General features: G+C 40.0%; 1 protein-coding gene and 1 long non-coding RNA gene across 2 annotated transcripts; both read right to left on the reverse strand.

The window, feature by feature from the left end:
• Window positions 1-2,620: 2,620 nt before the first annotated feature.
• Window positions 2,621-3,341, reverse strand: LOC117239776. Its single transcript, XR_004494528.1, has 3 exons — window positions 3,062-3,341; window positions 2,916-2,987; window positions 2,621-2,837 (listed from the first exon to the last, which is right to left on the reverse strand). It is a non-coding gene; the product is annotated as an uncharacterized LOC117239776 (long non-coding RNA).
• A 2,684-nt stretch (window positions 3,342-6,025) lies between these two features.
• On the reverse strand, window positions 6,026-11,381 carry LOC117239777. The gene is made up of 3 exons (XM_033505594.1): window positions 11,307-11,381; window positions 6,395-6,997; window positions 6,026-6,063 (listed from the first exon to the last, which is right to left on the reverse strand). The coding sequence occupies exons 1-3, from the start codon at window positions 11,377-11,379 to the stop codon at window positions 6,026-6,028; spliced, it is 714 nt and encodes a 237-aa protein (XP_033361485.1). The 5' UTR covers window positions 11,380-11,381.
• Between the last annotated feature and the right edge of the window lie 1,124 nt (window positions 11,382-12,505).

A 12,505-nucleotide genomic window follows, 5' to 3' on the forward strand; every position in this document is an offset into this window, starting at 1 on the left:
GCGTTGTTTCATTTCGCGCTTAAATGGTTGTGCATTGAATTGGCACTGTGAAATGGAGTTCAACGGGGTGCTTAAACGTCGAAATATCTCTTAACAGGGGAGGAAGCCGAGCGGCTATTTTTCGTCAAAATTTTTGAAATTTACGCGATTTGCGAGATATTTTGATTGTATCGACGCTTAAATGGTTGTGCATTGCATTAGCACTGTGAAATGGAGTTCAACGAGCGCTTAAACGTCGAAATATCTCCAACGGGAAGGAAATGACGGCTATTTATCGTCAAAATTTTTGAAATTTTCGCGACTTGCGAGATATTTTGATTGTTTCGACGCTTAAATGGTTGTGCATTGCACTAGCACTGTGAAATGGAGTTCAAGGAGTGCTTAAACGTTGAAATATCTCCAACGGGAAGGAAATGACGGCTATTTTTCGTCAAAATTTTTGAAATTTTCGCGATTTGCGAGATATTTTGATTGTTTAGACGCTTAAATGGTTGTGCATTGAATTACCACTGTGAAATGGAGTTCAACGAGTGCTTAAACGTCGAAATATCTTCAACGGGAAGGAAATGACGGCTATTTTTCGTCAAAATCGCGATTTGCGAGACAGTTTGATTGTTTCGACTGTCACGTCCCGCGCTCCGCACGCGCCGTAACGAGAACAAGAAAACTATTCTATACAAAACGCGCGAATAAAGATTTGAATACACAAACGAACACACGGCGCTACGAAACTAAAGGAAGGATTAACAAAGCGAGGGCGACTAATAAATCCAATCGGTATAAAATAAAATAAAATAAATAAAACCAGCTAACGGATTGAACGAGTTACGAACCAAACAAATAAACTAGGAAATAAGAATAACTACGGAAAGGGAAATAATTGAAACGCCAGAAATACGAGTATATATAAATATATTTTAATCAATCAACTTGAAGAGTTACATATAAGTATAAACATATATGCTAGGCACGTAATAAATTAGTAAATATTAGAGTTAGCGCTTATAATACTATGCAATAAATACAATATTATCAATTTATGAAATATAAGTATATATAAAGTTAAAAACTAATAGTCTAACGAATACATAAAACATACAATATTGCATTATTAAAGAAATAAAAGTTACATTGTCAGAAACATATATATATGTGTGCGCATTCTATTAAACAGATACATATTTGAAACTAGCCTACGTTCCGGTAAAGAATTATAAAATAAGAACTACATTACGAAACATGCATGTCTATATATATATATATATATATATATATAGTCTAAACTAAACTACTATTAATGTACGCTCGAATCGACAATCTAAGATACAGGCTACGCTCCGGTAAAGAGTTATAAAATAAAAACTATGCTACGAAACATGCATGTCTCTATACAAACATATAAAAATCTATATTCTAAACTACTACTAATCTATGTGCATTCTACAATCTAAAATACATACTTAAAACTAGCCTAGATGCCGGTAGAGCATTATAATATAAGAATTACATTATGAAACATGCATGTCTCTATATAAACATATAAATAATTTATTTTTCTAAACTAAAACTACTATTAATAATCTACAAAAGAAATAGAACACACAACGCAACACTTGGGACTAATCGACAACCTGTCGATAGCCCAAACGCTCAAAGTAATTAACACCGCAACGACCTGAGTAATTGCATACAGAAATTCTATCATCAAACACAAATATGTAAACACACACTAAACGCACAATAATCTAGAAACAAAACCTTCAATACTATGTTGTCACACTACAAGATATATATGTATATATGAAATCAAATGATTGACACATAACCTCAAATACACAACACTATATCACTAAAGAATCTGAATGAAAATCACTTTGCCAGAAATATATACATATATACGCGTGCGTGTGTGTGTTCTATCTTATTAAAAGAAATTAATATAAAATAAATAATTAACATTTCATTTCGTATGAACACTATATGGGCAAGAGAGATATGCATATAAATACGTATATATATATATATATATATATATATATATATGTATGTATGTGTGAGTGCATATGTTTTATATTATCGAATACTCTATGAAATAAACTACTCGAAACAATAAATAATGCAATCAAAGAATTACAAAACATTAGCTATACTGAAGTGACACACAACATAAACATATATATATATACGTATATTCACACGAGTTATACTATTGTCACTTTAAAATAATATAAATAAATAAATGTTCTAATTGCGGTCGAATAAGGAAAAAACGAGCGACAGACGAAAATTACTTCGATATCAAACAAAACTAAAGACCCGTCACTAAAAACTTTACTGATGACATTTATGAGCGGCCATGTTGGATTTACACGCGTCATGGCGACAGGAATGTTAGGGATTAATGGAAGTCAGGCGCGAGAAACAAATCATGAAAACACATTGTTAACACTTTTCTTTAATAAATTTTATGGGAAACTACAAATGTAAAAATATATATATATATATATATTTAAATAAAAGGGGGAAATATAAAATTAAAAAATTAACAAATGTAAAATAGATAACCTAACACTATCAGACTAAAAAAAAATATATATATATATATATATACACATATTGAACACAAAATTAATAATAATAAGGAACATCAAAACAGCGAACCAACAAAATTGAGACAGCTACAATAAATCAAAATCGAAGCAAGGAGCTCCGGGATAAATTTCGCTGAACTCACACATACACCAATAGCGCACAACAGGGGAAATTCCCTTTCTCCCAGAAGCATGGTGACGAAGATGCGCCTCCAAAACCTCTTCGGAATCCCTCTTTCGCTTGGGCTGGAAACAACACGGTATATTTTAAATAAAACGAAACAGGACGAACCAAACGAACTAAAAATAAGACTAAATACGTACCAGGGAAGTCTGGAAAGGAACCTCTGATAGAAACGACTCAGCAAACATGGTTCGAACGTCGATCACCGAAGCCTAAGGAAATAGCAAAAAAGGGAAAAACAATCAAAATCACAAAACAATCTTAATATGCAAACATCCAAACTTACGCAAAACAATTCGAAGGAGGAGGTCTTTGTTATGGGAGAGCAGCGGAGTTGCGCGTGTTGCCCGAGCAAACTTTAAAATAATAATGATGCTGCAGCCACCAGCCCTTCCACGCGCCGAAGAAACACCGGTAATTCCCACGGTACAGCACGTGGAAGTTTCTCGCGGAACGGACTAGATCAGCGTGGAATGCTTCAAATCTCCTAGACGCTAGCTCAGCAGAAACACAGGACTGATAGAAACTAAGTCGAAATACAGAATTTACATTTTGTCACGTACGATTCCAAGAAGCCCAAACTGCAACATCCCGATTCCCACGGAAGCGTACCCCCAGCGGACCACCACCCCATGGGGGATGGCATTATAAATAAGCGATGCAACATAGCGCGGCGTTCATTATTAGTTCATTATTCGTGCATTATTTGTTCATTAGTTTGCGATCGTTTGTTACTACGGCTCATTATTCTTTGCGTCTAGAAATTTGTATAAGTATTTTGCGTTTCGGGGTCTTTAGTTTTTCGATAAAGAGAAGAGAGTCGCGATTAAATAAAGTAAAATTTTAAGCCTTCATTACGATATCAATTCAGTTAGCAAGTCACTCAATTTGTATCGAAATAGTTTAATAAAGTAAAGGTTGATAGAAAACTATATTCGAGATTAAATAATAAACCCAACAACCTTCGACGATCACCGGGACAGCTGGAGTGATGGCACCAGATAGCACCTTTTCCTCAAGGTAAGCAAATTAAATTTAAAAAACTTTCTTTTTCTCTGGCAATCTCGTTGTCCTCGAGAATTGAATCAAAACCTCCTATCATCGATTTCATTTACGGTTTTAAAGATAGAAATATTGCTTAAATTTTAAACAAAGGAGTTGTCCGTTGTGTCGGCTTGTGCGAACGGTGTTTTCAGCTACTGAACCACCCACTGATCTTCGCATTCCTCCTCCCATTGTTGGTAAAATATTACCCATCTTTGGGCAAGGCTTGCGAAATCACACGAGTCCCACACAGAGAGGATCGTTAGAATCATCCTCGATTATTAAACTAGAAAGGCAAGAAGATCGTGGTAACAAAATCCATCGTAGGAAATGAATTGAGTTTCGGTTCTAACGGCAATCTGTTACAGTGAAACTAAAAGAGAAGAAGAAGTCGAACGTAAAAATAAATTTATATATATGTCGGAGATGAAAGAACATCGGAGCCTTTGGAATTTTGGATAATCCCGCAACATTGTAACCTAGAGTCTACTATAGCTGTAATTGAACAATTGTAGTTATTCAATCCGATTGTAATTGTTCGAGAGTTGTGATAATGAGCTTGGGCTCGAGGCGACAGTCAGTCGCCGAACGTAGCCGCGGTCACGGGATGAACGCTTTGTCTAACAAACGTATGGAGTAATTCTATAGCTCTCCTTAAAAGAAATATTCGTGGCGAAACGCGACAGTAAACATTCCAACGGTTTCTGTCCCGTGGCTCGCCACACGCAGACCCTATTCTTCGAGTAAGATGATTGCCAGATGTCGATGCGTCTCCGCAGTACATGTTCGGCTAGCCCGAGGGCCCGTTATAAATCTTAAGGTTTAGTTAACTAAAGTCCTTCAAACAGACAAACAGTCTTTGTCCCAACTACGGGAAGATAGGGGAGACATATTTTTCAACGAGCGGCGTCTCCCACTAGCAACTTTCCCTCGAGGGCGGCTAGCATCTTTTTCTAACCACCGATATGGAGATTGACCAATTAGCAGCAACGTCAATTTCCCTTACTTTCTGAACGAAGGCTTTTCTCGACGAATCCGATGATCTCGTATCCTTAGACACACCCCATTATAGTTTTCCTCTGTGGCATCATCGGGACGGGAAAGGCATTCTCGTTCGCGATCTCACTGATGGAAGGAGTAACCCTTTACGACCAGTGAATATCACGCATCCGACTTAGATTTTGTGAGTACGTTCATCTATCATCCCGTCGACCGCGGATTCGTTATTGAACCTAGGATCATTGTCATTAGTTTCTCGAGTGCCTAACTACCACGGTTACTTGTCCGGCTCTATAATAATCGTATTTGCACTAGTCAATGTATTCTCTATTGCATAACGACAACGTGTAACCCAAACGAAGATTCGTTTCACGCCCCTAACCCTAATTCTAATGGCCGCTCCGACATATATATATTTTAAATATGATATCTATTTTATGTTTGTTAAATATATGTATTTTAATTCTATATTTCCTCCTTTTTAATTGATTATATATATATATTTTTACATTTGTAGTTGCGCACATATTTTATTAAAGAAAAGTGTTAACAATATGTTTTCATGATTTATTTCTCGCGCCTGACTTCCATTAATCCTTAATATTCCTGTCGCCGTGACGCGTGTAAATCTAACATGGCTGCTCATAAATGTCATCAGCAAAGTTATAGTAACGGGTCTTTAAATTTTGTTTAATATCGAAGTAATTGTCTGCCGCTCGTTTTCCTTACTCTACCGCAATTAGGCATTTACTTATTAATATTGCTTTAAAGTATTGTTCGTGTGAATATACGCATATATATACATTTTATGTTGTGTGTTTGTAATTCTTCGATTGCGTTATTTATTGTTTTGAGTAGTTTATTTTATGGAGTATTCGATAATATAAAACATACGCGCACACATGCATATATATATATATATATATATATATATATATACGTATTCATATGCATATTTTCTTGGCGGTGTAGTATTCATACGAAATGAAATGTCGATTATTTATTTATCCTTTACCGGAATGTAGGCTAGTTTTAAGTATGTATCTTAGATTATCGGTTTGATAGAATTCGCACACATATATATATTTCTGACAACGTAACCTTCATTTTCTAATAATAATACGATATTGTATGTTTTATGTATTCGTTAAACTATTAGTTTTCGACATCATGTATACTTATATTTTATAATTTGATAATTTTGTATTTATTGCATAGTGTTGGAAGCACTGCCTCTAATATTCACTAGGTTATTACATGTTCGGCATATATGTTTTATACTTATATGTAACTCTCCAAATTGATTGATTGAAATATATTTATATATATATATATTCCTGGCGTTTCAATTATTTCACCCTTTTGTAGTTATTCTTATTTCCTGTTTTATTTAGAATTGTTTGTATTATGTATTTTATTTATTGGTTGGATCTGTTAATCGCCCTCGTTTGTTAATCCTTCCTTTCGTTTCGTGATGCCGCGTGTTCGTTTGTGCATTCAAATCCTTACTCGCGTGTTTTGTATAGAATGGTTCCTTGTTCTTGTTACGGCGCGTGCGGAGCGCGGGACGTGACACCCCCGCCCTTGGAGTTCAAATTTCCATAGGAAATTTGACTGATGGTATCTCTGAGTTCGCTCGAGGCGGACGCAGGTGTCGTTGGTAGTTGAACGACTACCGGTGTTATCGATATCCCTTGAGGTTGTGCTTTTTGATCATCGATATCTCGTCTTCTTTTGAGGTATAGTAGCGGGTGGGTGACTGGGCCGTATATTGCTCCACATCCGTAAGTTTCACGTAGCTGGTATCCGTGTCCGGCTATATCTATTATTGTCTTGATTAATTTAAATATTGTGAGTATTCCAAATATTGCTGCACTGACAGTTCCAAATTCCATAAAACCTGTCCATAAACCTGATACGGCAATTTTCGCTATTGTCGTTAATGTGTTTTTGTCCATCATTCCCAGGATGTTTACTGTTCCAGGGACGATTGTTTTTCCTGTTGCTCCTCTGGCCAATGTGTTCAAGACTGCAGATTTTTCTGCCGGGAACATGACGTGGTCCAGTAGTGCATCGAAGTCTTTTGGGTATATATTCTGCTCGTGGCCAATGACGATGGTGCTGAGTATCGCCACGTTTGGCGCACGTCCGGGTGGAGTTCCTTTACTTGTACTGGAATTTTTTTTTTTCTTATTTATTTATTTGTTGAAATTACAATCAATTCTCGCGTTGAGAATTTTCAGTAATTTTTCTGGCGTGGCGCAGTGACATGGCTGTTTATTTACAATAAGTTAATACTTATTATAGATAGGTATAATTTATGAGTATTATAAGTAAGTGCATATGCTTAATTTGGATAATTAAATGAATCTAACGTTTAGGTCTAGCGGGTAGTGCCTCTTCAGCCTGCGAATCTGGTCCGTCGTATCGAGTAGTCCAGTGATTAGGGGGTTTCGGTGTTTGTTGATTCTTTTGCTATATCTGTCGCTATATTTTGCTATTTCCTCTTTGACAGTGGATATCTTGAGGTCTCGATGGATGGTTTCGTTGGTAACATACCAACGTGCGTCTATTAAGGCTCTTAGCGTTTTCGATTGGAATCGTTGGAGTATTTTAATGTTGGAGTTACTTGCTGTTCCCCATAGTTGGATTCCGTAGGTCCAGACAGGTTTTATTACGGTCTTGTAGAGGGTAATTTTATTCTGTATGTTTAGTTAGGAACGTCGGCCCGTGAGCCAATAGAGTTTTTTTAGTTTGTCCTTTAGTTGCTTCGTTTTATCTGAGATGTGTGTCTTCCACGTTAGTCTCCTGTCCAGGGTCATGCCCAGATATCGGACTGTGTCCCTGCTAGGAACTGTTGCATTGTTGATGGTGACCTGGGGGCAGGTTTGTTTTCGGAGCGTGAAGGTTACATGTGAGGATTTCTTTTCGTTGACTTTGAAGCCCCATTTGTGAAACCACTTTTCCATGGAGTCGAGACTTCGCTGGAGAGTGGATGAGGCTATTACCGGGTCTGCGTGGGTAGCTAATAGCGCTGTGTCGTCTGCAAATGTCGCTATTGTTATATCGTTTGATATAGGTAGGTCGGCAGTGTAGATGGAATACAGTAGGGGTCCGAGGACACTACCTTGGGGTATGCCGGCTTCTATTGGGAATGTTGCGGAAGTGGCGTCTAGGCATTTAACCATGAATTGTCTATTGGTTAGGTAAGATTTTAGGATGGAGTAGTAGGTGTGAGGTAGGATCTTTTTAAGCTTGTATAGTAGCCCTTCATGCCATACTTTGTCGAATGCTTGTTGGATGTCTAGGAAAACCGCTGAGCAATATTTTTTCTTTTCGAGTGTTTGGCTGATCGTATGAGTTAAGCGGTGGATTTGCTCTACTGTAGAATGATGTTTTCGAAAGCCGAATTGGTGATCTGGGAGTGTTTTCAAGTTCTCTAGGATTGGAAGGAGTCGGTTCGTCAGCATCTTCTCGAATAGTTTGGACAGGGTAGGTAAAAGACTGATTGGGCGATAGGAGCTGGTTTCGTATATCGGTTTACCGGGTTTAGGGATGAGGGTAATCAATGAGATTTTCCAGGCCTTAGGATAGTGTTCCAGGCGAAGGATAGCATTAAAAATGGATGTGATGAGTGCTATCCCTTTTGTGGGAAGTTCCTTGATTGCTTTATTGCCTATTAGGTCGTGTCCTGCTGCTTTCTTGGGGTTTAGGCGACTGATTGTTTCTATAGTCTCTGCAGAGGAGAAGGGTTCGATAGGAGGGGACATTTGGAAGGGGGTGTGCAGGTATTCAGTAACGTCCGCGGCGGCTTTGGGGGAATGGGGTTTGAATACTTTTGACAAGTGTTTAGCAAACAGGTCGGCTTTTTCTATAGGGCTTCGCGCCCATCCACCTTGCGGACGGCGGATAGGTGGGATTATTTGTGGGGGGCGTGTGAGTTTCCTGGAGGTCTTCCATAGTGAGTAGTTGGAGTCGGCTGTGGGGGATAAGCTGGCGAGGTATTTATGGAAACAGTCGTTTTTATAGTTTTTTAAGGTTCTGGATAGCTTTCTAGTTGCGTTGTTTAGTTTGCGTTTGTCATCCGGTGTTCTATGGGTCTGCCATACTCTTCTTAGTCTACGTTTTTCTGCTATTTCTTTTAGTATGTATTGGGGATATTCTTGTTTGCTGTTAGATGGCTTTGTCGGTGTGGAGAGGCGGATTGCGTTTATTATGCTCGTGTTTAAGTATTCCGTGGCTGCTTCGACTTCTTCCTTTGTTTTTAGTGGGGTGAAGGCTGAGGTTGAGTGTGTAAAGACTTCTCTGAAGAGCTGCCAGTTGGTGTGTTGGTTGTGAATGGAGCCATTAGGTGTATTCTCGATGATTGTTGAACTGACTGTTGCTATCACGGGAGAATGATCAGAGGAGAGATCAGCCGAGGAGTTGATCTGGACGTGTCTTGATGGGATATTTTTAGTTATGAAGAAGTCGAGAAGGTCGGGTATTTTGTTGGTGTCAGTGGGCCTGTATGTGGGTTCGTATGTGGTGAGGTAGTTGAGGTTGTTGTTTATTATGCTGTTTAAGAGGTTTTTGCCTCTTGCTGTAACCAGTCTGCTGCCCCATTGGATGTGCTTGGCGTTATAGTCTCCTCCAACTATGAATCTATTGCCCAGGGTGTCCAGGGAGTTATCAAAGTCTTCTTTGGCGATGGAGTGTCTGGGAGGGCAGTATACTGCTGAGGTGGTGATTGAGCCATGACAGTCTTCTATTGCTACGTTTGTTGCTTGGAGGTAGTCTTTCTGGAATGATGGAAGTTCGTAGTGCTTAATACTTGCTTTGATTATTATTCCGGTGCCACCGCGGGCCTTTCCGCTGGGGTGTTGGGTATGGTAGAATTTATAACCATTTATTTTCAGGTAGCTCTTGTCGGTGAAGTGGGTTTCCGATACGAGCATTACGTCGATTTGCTGGTGTTTTAAGAAGAGTTCTAGTTCAAGTTTGTGTTGCGCTAGACCGTTGGCGTTCCACAGTGCTATGCGCCTTGGTTTTATTTTGAGTCGGGGCGTGCTAATTTTTCCACGATGAGTGTTAGTAGCGATAGCAAGTGATTTATTTGCTCTGATTGTTTCTCTATTAGCTTTTCAAGCCTTGAGGAGTTGTCTGTGTTAGGTGGGTTGGGGACACTGTTTTGGGGAAGATTCCTTTGGCTGTTCGGGTTATTTTGGATGCCTTGTACTGCTTGGGCATTGGGAGGTTGAGGTGGAGATGAATTTGGTAGGACTGGGTGTTTGGTTGGTTGAGGGGGTTGGGGTAGTCGTGAATTTCGGCGGGCTGGGTGTTTGGTTGGATACCTCTTTTGCTCTGAGCTTAGGGTACCTGTTCGTGTATAGTGTTTTATATGCTGGGCAGCCTTTGTAGTTGGCAAGGTTGTCCCCTTGGCAGTGGATGCATTTCGCTGGGGTTTCCGGTGATTTGCCGCACTGGTCAGTGGAGTGAGTGCCTGCGCATTTAACGCAGCGGAAAGTATGGTTGCAGTATTTCTGCGTATGACCGTACCTTTGGCACCTTTTGCATTGCACTATTTCTTTTTTCACGAGCGGTGGTTCGATCTTTACTATCGCGTTCATTAGGCGACTGATGTTGTAGATTTCCTTATTGTTCGGCTTTTGTTTAATGTCTAGGAAGAATAAGGATAACGGGTCTTTCGAGACTCTATGCCTTATATTACTTACGTTGATGACTTCGTGGCCGAGTTTTGAGAGTTCGTATTTGAGTTCGTCTATGTCTGCTGAGTGGTGTATGTTTCGTAGGACCACCCGGAAAGGCCTTTCCTGTTTGAGTTGGTAGGTGTGGAAGTTGGCGTTCAGGGTCCTGAGTGTCTTGGTGAGTTTTCTGTAAGCTTCTGGGTTCGTCGGCAGTATTTTTACTTTATTGTTGCTTATCTTAAGGTTATATTCCTCCTTGCTGATATCTCTCTCTAGGGACTTGATCATTGTCTGTATGTCGATGACGTCGTCCACAAATAGTGGTGGGGGAGGGGGGATTCTCTGTGAGTGTTGGTTTGGTGGCGGTTCTACGATTTCCATGGCGTCGTTTGAGGATTCCAATACGGCGAACCTGTTGTGTATGTTTATTTGCGTTGCTGTTTCTATTTTCCTTTTCTTTGTGGTATTAGCGTCGTTAGTGCGGAGAGTTCTGCTACACTTCTGCCACGGGGGAGGTAGCACGGGGTAGCTGCGAGTCTGCTCCGGAGAGCCTGGTCGCGATTGCTGGGCCATCATCGAGCTAGTTAATTCGGAATGAACAACTAGTCGTGAGGCTATGAGGCTAGTATTCGGGTTGGGGTTAGGTACGTGGGATTTTCTTCTCCCTAAAGGGTAAGGGACACTTGGCTGTGTTCTCTTTCGACGGTTGGGCGACACGTGTTGTTTTCGGACTACGCTGGGCACTAGAGACACGTCTGCACGCTTCGGCACTCCACAGCGAACTGTGTCTTGTACTGGGATGCATTTGACTATATGGATCGCTTCTCCTACGATCAAAGCCATGTGTTTTTGGTTGTGGTGTATGCGAATTCATCGGGCGGTAAGTTTGCCAAGCTTAAAGCGTTCTCTATTAGTTTCTTCTGTGTGGTGTATTGTCACGACCGGCATACTTCAAATCCGACGGACTGACGATAGAGATAAAGATGTGGCGGCACTCGGCGACAATGTATATCGCTGAAGTGCCTAATGAACCATCAACATCCCAACGGTCCTTCCACCGAAGGTTCTAGAAGAAAGAGCACGTGGCAACGATCGCGGACGCCTAGCAAATGCATGGACGGTGGGGATGTTGAGGGATGACAAAAGAAAGTAATCGGATCCGATCGAAAGTAAAATCATAAGAGTCAGTCTTAGAAAGTCACGCCTAGAGTTCGGAAGTAGATTGTAAAGTGTATTGATGTTAGAAAAAAAATAAAGTTTTCTTTTTTTTATTTTTTACCTCAAATTCCTTTTTTTATTTTGTTATTTTACGTGACATTTTGGCGATCCTGCCAGGATAGTGAAAAGTATTTGTTCGGAAACCAAAAGACATTCATCATCTACGGAAGATCGAATTATTTGGGACTACGGTCATCCGCAACAACAAAGTAACTATCACGAACCAAGTGAAGTAACAATAAAAGGTAAACTGAATTCCTTTGTACGTTACCGTGAAAGAAAATTTAGCTTCAGTAGCCAAGACTCGTCTTCGTCTGAAAATTATAAATCAGCGCAATAATGTCTAAGGCAAACGAATCTCAAACTTCAACCTCAACTGGCCCAATGTTGCGAGCAATATGGGACAGTATTCAAAAACAGAACGAGAACATTGCCCTTTTACGAGAGGAAATGTTACGTTTGTCTATGCAAAATGACGAAGAGAACAGACACAGGGCAGCAGAAATCGAGAATCTCGGGAAAACCGTCGCAGCGCTACGGACTGGGTTCGGATCCCCTGCGACCGATGAATTTGCTTCCATTATCACCGAAGACAATGAAAGTGCGTCGACAGCAATCAATCGCACCGTGAATATGGCAAAAGCACGCAAACTGTCAGGGTTAGCAGCTCCAGACACCCCACTTGTCCACCTCGACATCGAACAACCCGAGGTGGAAGAAAGAGGTTATTTTCCGCCCGCTGCTCCCACTATACGAGCTAAGGATGCAATACGCTACATCCC

This window comes from Bombus vosnesenskii, unplaced genomic scaffold, assembly GCF_011952255.1.
Source record: "Bombus vosnesenskii isolate JDL3184/JDL3185 unplaced genomic scaffold, Bvos_JDL3184-5_v1.1 scf7180000014196, whole genome shotgun sequence".
Classification (NCBI taxonomy): Eukaryota; Metazoa; Arthropoda; class Insecta; order Hymenoptera; family Apidae; genus Bombus; species Bombus vosnesenskii.